The sequence below is a fragment of the Myotis davidii genome, unplaced genomic scaffold (genome assembly GCF_000327345.1).
Source record: "Myotis davidii unplaced genomic scaffold, ASM32734v1 scaffold172, whole genome shotgun sequence".
NCBI lineage: Eukaryota > Metazoa > Chordata > Mammalia > Chiroptera > Vespertilionidae > Myotis > Myotis davidii.
This window is the reverse complement of record NW_006284343.1, coordinates 2,754,993-2,758,610: the sequence shown is the minus strand read 5'-3', so window position 1 is coordinate 2,758,610 and position 3,618 is coordinate 2,754,993. Positions and strand designations below refer to the sequence as shown.

At 54.3% G+C, this 3,618-nt stretch overlaps 1 protein-coding gene across 1 annotated transcript in view; it reads left to right on the top strand.

Moving 5' to 3' along the window:
- Window positions 1–3,618, top strand: part of SDK2 (sidekick cell adhesion molecule 2) — a 126,972-nt gene that overhangs the window by 67,025 nt on the left and 56,329 nt on the right. Inside the window, exons 16-17 of the mRNA XM_006754624.2 lie at window positions 1,693–1,833; window positions 2,968–3,149. Of these exons, the coding sequence (XP_006754687.1) occupies window positions 1,693–1,833; window positions 2,968–3,149 (323 nt within the window). The remainder of the gene's footprint in view (window positions 1–1,692; window positions 1,834–2,967; window positions 3,150–3,618) is intronic.

Sequence of the window (3,618 nt, the reverse complement as noted above, 5' to 3'; positions counted from 1 at the left end):
CCTAGCATGGAGAGCGGTTATAGGAGAACTTGTTCATTCTCTGTTTATTGAGCACCTACTATGCTCCAGGCCGTGTGTGGGCCACCAGAGGTAGTGCTGGTGCAGGGAATAAAGTGGGCATGGCCCCAGTGGCTCAGAGCTACAAGATCCCACTAAGAAAGGGGGCTGGGTGAAAAAGGTGAAAGGATTAAGCCAAAAACAACAACAACAACAAAACAACCTCATAGACAGAGACAACAGTATGGTGATTACGGGGGCGGGGGGGCGGGGCAGGGGAGGTGGAAGAAGGGAAAGGGGCTGTAGGGATGTCGGGCGGAGGTATAGGTGGTGAGGGAAGGAGACCTGACCTGGGGTGGGGAACGCACAGTCCAGGTCAGTGTGCAGGTGCGGTGTGATGGAACTGTACACCGGACACCTCTGTGGTTTATTAACCGGTGTCACCCAATGACTTCAGTACAGAACAAGGCAGCCCTATAGGCAACGCATCAAACAGGGATCAGCGTTAATAGAGCAGGTCTCCACTTCCGCTTCCGACCTGGAGAGGCAGCCGTGTAGACCATCCGCCTTGACAAACAGAATAAAATGCTACCTATTTGATTCAAAAAACAAAAAAGGCCTCAAAGTGCAGGGCCGACCCTCCCCCGGCATCCCGGTCCTTCAGCTCCCACGCATTCATCTTCCTAACCTGTCCTCGTGTGCGGCCCGGAGTCGCCGGGAGGAGGTGAGCTCCCCCCGCAGCTCTGCAGAGACGGCAGTGCAGCCCGTGCGGAGAGCGACCCGTCCGAAAGCCAATCAGAAACTAGTTTCCAGAAGGAAAGGCATCCACCGAAAATAATTAACTTGTGTTTTTAATGGATGCGTGTCAGTCATGTGTCCCCTGGCAATGCCCGAGAGAAACGCAGGCACTCAGTTTCAGGAGGCGGGTGACGCGCTGGCTGTCACCCACACGCCATGTCACCCCACCCGCCTGCCCGCCCCAGCCAGGACGCCGCCCGTGGGTCAAGGAGGCCCAGTTACAGTGCACTGCCAGCCCGGCCGGCGTGGCTCAGTGGTTGAGCATCGACCTATGAACCAGGAGGCCATGGTTCAGTTCCTGGTCAGGGCACATGCCTGGGTGCGGCCTCGATCCCCAGTGGGGGACATGCAGGAGGCAGCTGATCAATGATTCTCTCTCATCATTGATGTTTCTGTCTCTCTCTCCCTTCCTCTCTGAAATCAATGAAAATATTTTTAAAAATAAATAAATAAGTGAAATGCACCACCAGCTGGCAGCTGCCGGGGGAGGCTGGAGCACTCCTGCTTCTAAAACACAGGCATCTCATGACGGACGTCATCAGCTTCACAGCTGCTGCTCTGACACGTGGGAAACTGAGGCCCACGTCCCTGGGCTGCACAGAAAACATACATCCGGTGCTTTCCCGTGTTTTCAAAAGACTTGTACATACATTGTGTCGTTTGAGCCCCCACCGGTCTTATAAACAGGCAAGTGGAGCTTCATTCTGTTTCTTTTACAGATGAAGAAACCAGCTCAGAGAGGCTGAGTGACTTGCCCAAAAGCACACAGCACTGGTGCATCGTCCGGGAACAGAGCAGGGCAGGGTTCAGCCTCCTCTGATCCCATGAAACTCCGGTGTTTGCCCTCAGAACTAAGAGCGGGAAAACCCCACCCACTCCCGGTGTTTTCTTCTCCAGGGTCTCGCTCCCCGAGGAGCCCCCCACCGCCCCTCCGCAGAACGTCATCGCCAGCGGCCGGACCAACCAGTCCATCATGATCCAGTGGCAGCCGCCCCCCGAGAACCACCAGAACGGCCTCCTCAAGGGCTACATCATCAGGTGGGTGTCCGCCGGAGGGACCAGGGAGGGCCCGTGGATGGGGAGCATCAGGAGTGGATGGGAGGACAGAGCCAATTCACACGGGCCCTTCGCCATCTAGCAAGGATCAGGCAGTAAGAAAAGCCCACTCTTTGGTAGAAAGGATGGCGGTTAGGCGTCTAGAACAGCGGTTCTCAACCTGGGGGTCACGAGTTCTTTGGCAGTCGAAGGACCCTTTCACAGGGGTCGCCTAAGGCCATCCTGCATATCAGATATTTACATGACGATTCATAACAGTAGCAACATGACAGTTAGGAAGTAGCAACGAAAATAATTTTATGGCTGGGTCACAACATGAGGAACTGTATTTAAAGGGCCAGAAGGTTGAGAACCACTGGTCTAGAAGAACTTCCAGCAGTGAGAGCCTTAGAAACCACTCTCAGGCCCCACCCAGACCTGAATGGGAAGCTTGGGGGGCGGGGAAAGAAGGTTGAGAACCACTGGTCTAGAAGAATTTCCAGCAGTGAGAGCCTTGGAAACCACTCTCAAGTCCCACCCCGACCTGAATGGGAAGCATGGGGGGCGGGGGGTCCCAGCAATCTGTTTTAACAAGCCCTCCAGGTGTTTTCCACGCCCACGAAGGCTGTGAGAACCCCTGCTATGGGTATAATAACACCCAGATCACCCGGGGCCCTAATCTCCCAAGGTTAGAGCTAAGGTAAGTACACATGTGGTTCTCTGAGCTCCCAGCCACCTGAATTTGCCTGTAGAGGTGTGCGGCACAAAGCACATGGCACAGGGGCCCCGAGTGAGAATGTGAGCCCAGCACGGCCAGTGTAGCTCAGTGGCTGAGCATCGACCTAGGAACCAAGAGGTCACGGTTCAAGTCCCGGTCAGGACACAGGCCCAGGTTGCGGGCTCCATCCCCAGTGTGGGCGGCCGATCAATGATACTCTCTCATCATTGATGTTTCTATCTCTCTCTTTGCCCCTTCCTCTTGGAAATCAATAAAAATATTTTTTTTAAATAAAATAAAATAAATATTTTTTAAAAAACCAGAATGGTCCCTAAGATATGTGTTAACCAGTCAGGTAGCCACTGGATGAGGCACACAAGCCACCATCAACCCAGTGCGTCCTCACTCCCTCCCCTCAGGTACTGCCTGGCCGGGCTGCCCGTCGGGTACCAGTTCAAGAACATCACGGATGCTGACGTCAACAACCTGCTGCTGGAGGACCTCATCATCTGGACCAACTACGAGATCGAGGTGGCCGCCTACAACAGCGCCGGGCTGGGCGTGTACAGTGGCAAAGTCACCGAGTGGACGCTGCAGGGAGGTGGGTGTGCCCGTGGCCCCGTGGGGAGGGGCCTGCGGAGAAGAGGGAGAGGTCGGGGCGAGCGCGGTGCAGGCAGAGGTTGCGGGGGTTCAGGGACCTTCTGCGAAGGCTCACATTAACTGGATCACGAACCAGCTTACGTCTTAGCGTTGGACCTAACACCACCCCGGGCATTTTCATATCCAGTACTTTCCTTTGTCAGTGCCCTGTGAAATGGGTCAGACAGCTTTATTTTTTATATATTTTTTATTGATTTCAGAGAGAGGGAGAGACAGAGAGAAACATCAATGGTGAGAGGAAATTATCAATCAGCTGCCTTCTGCACACCCCCAACTGGAGATTGAGCCTTCCATCCAGGCATGTGCCCTGGCCAGGAATTGAACCATGACCTCCTGGTTCCTAGGTCAACACTGAGCCACACCAGCTGTCGATGTTTCTCTCTCTCTCTTTGGGCCAGACAAGCTTTATT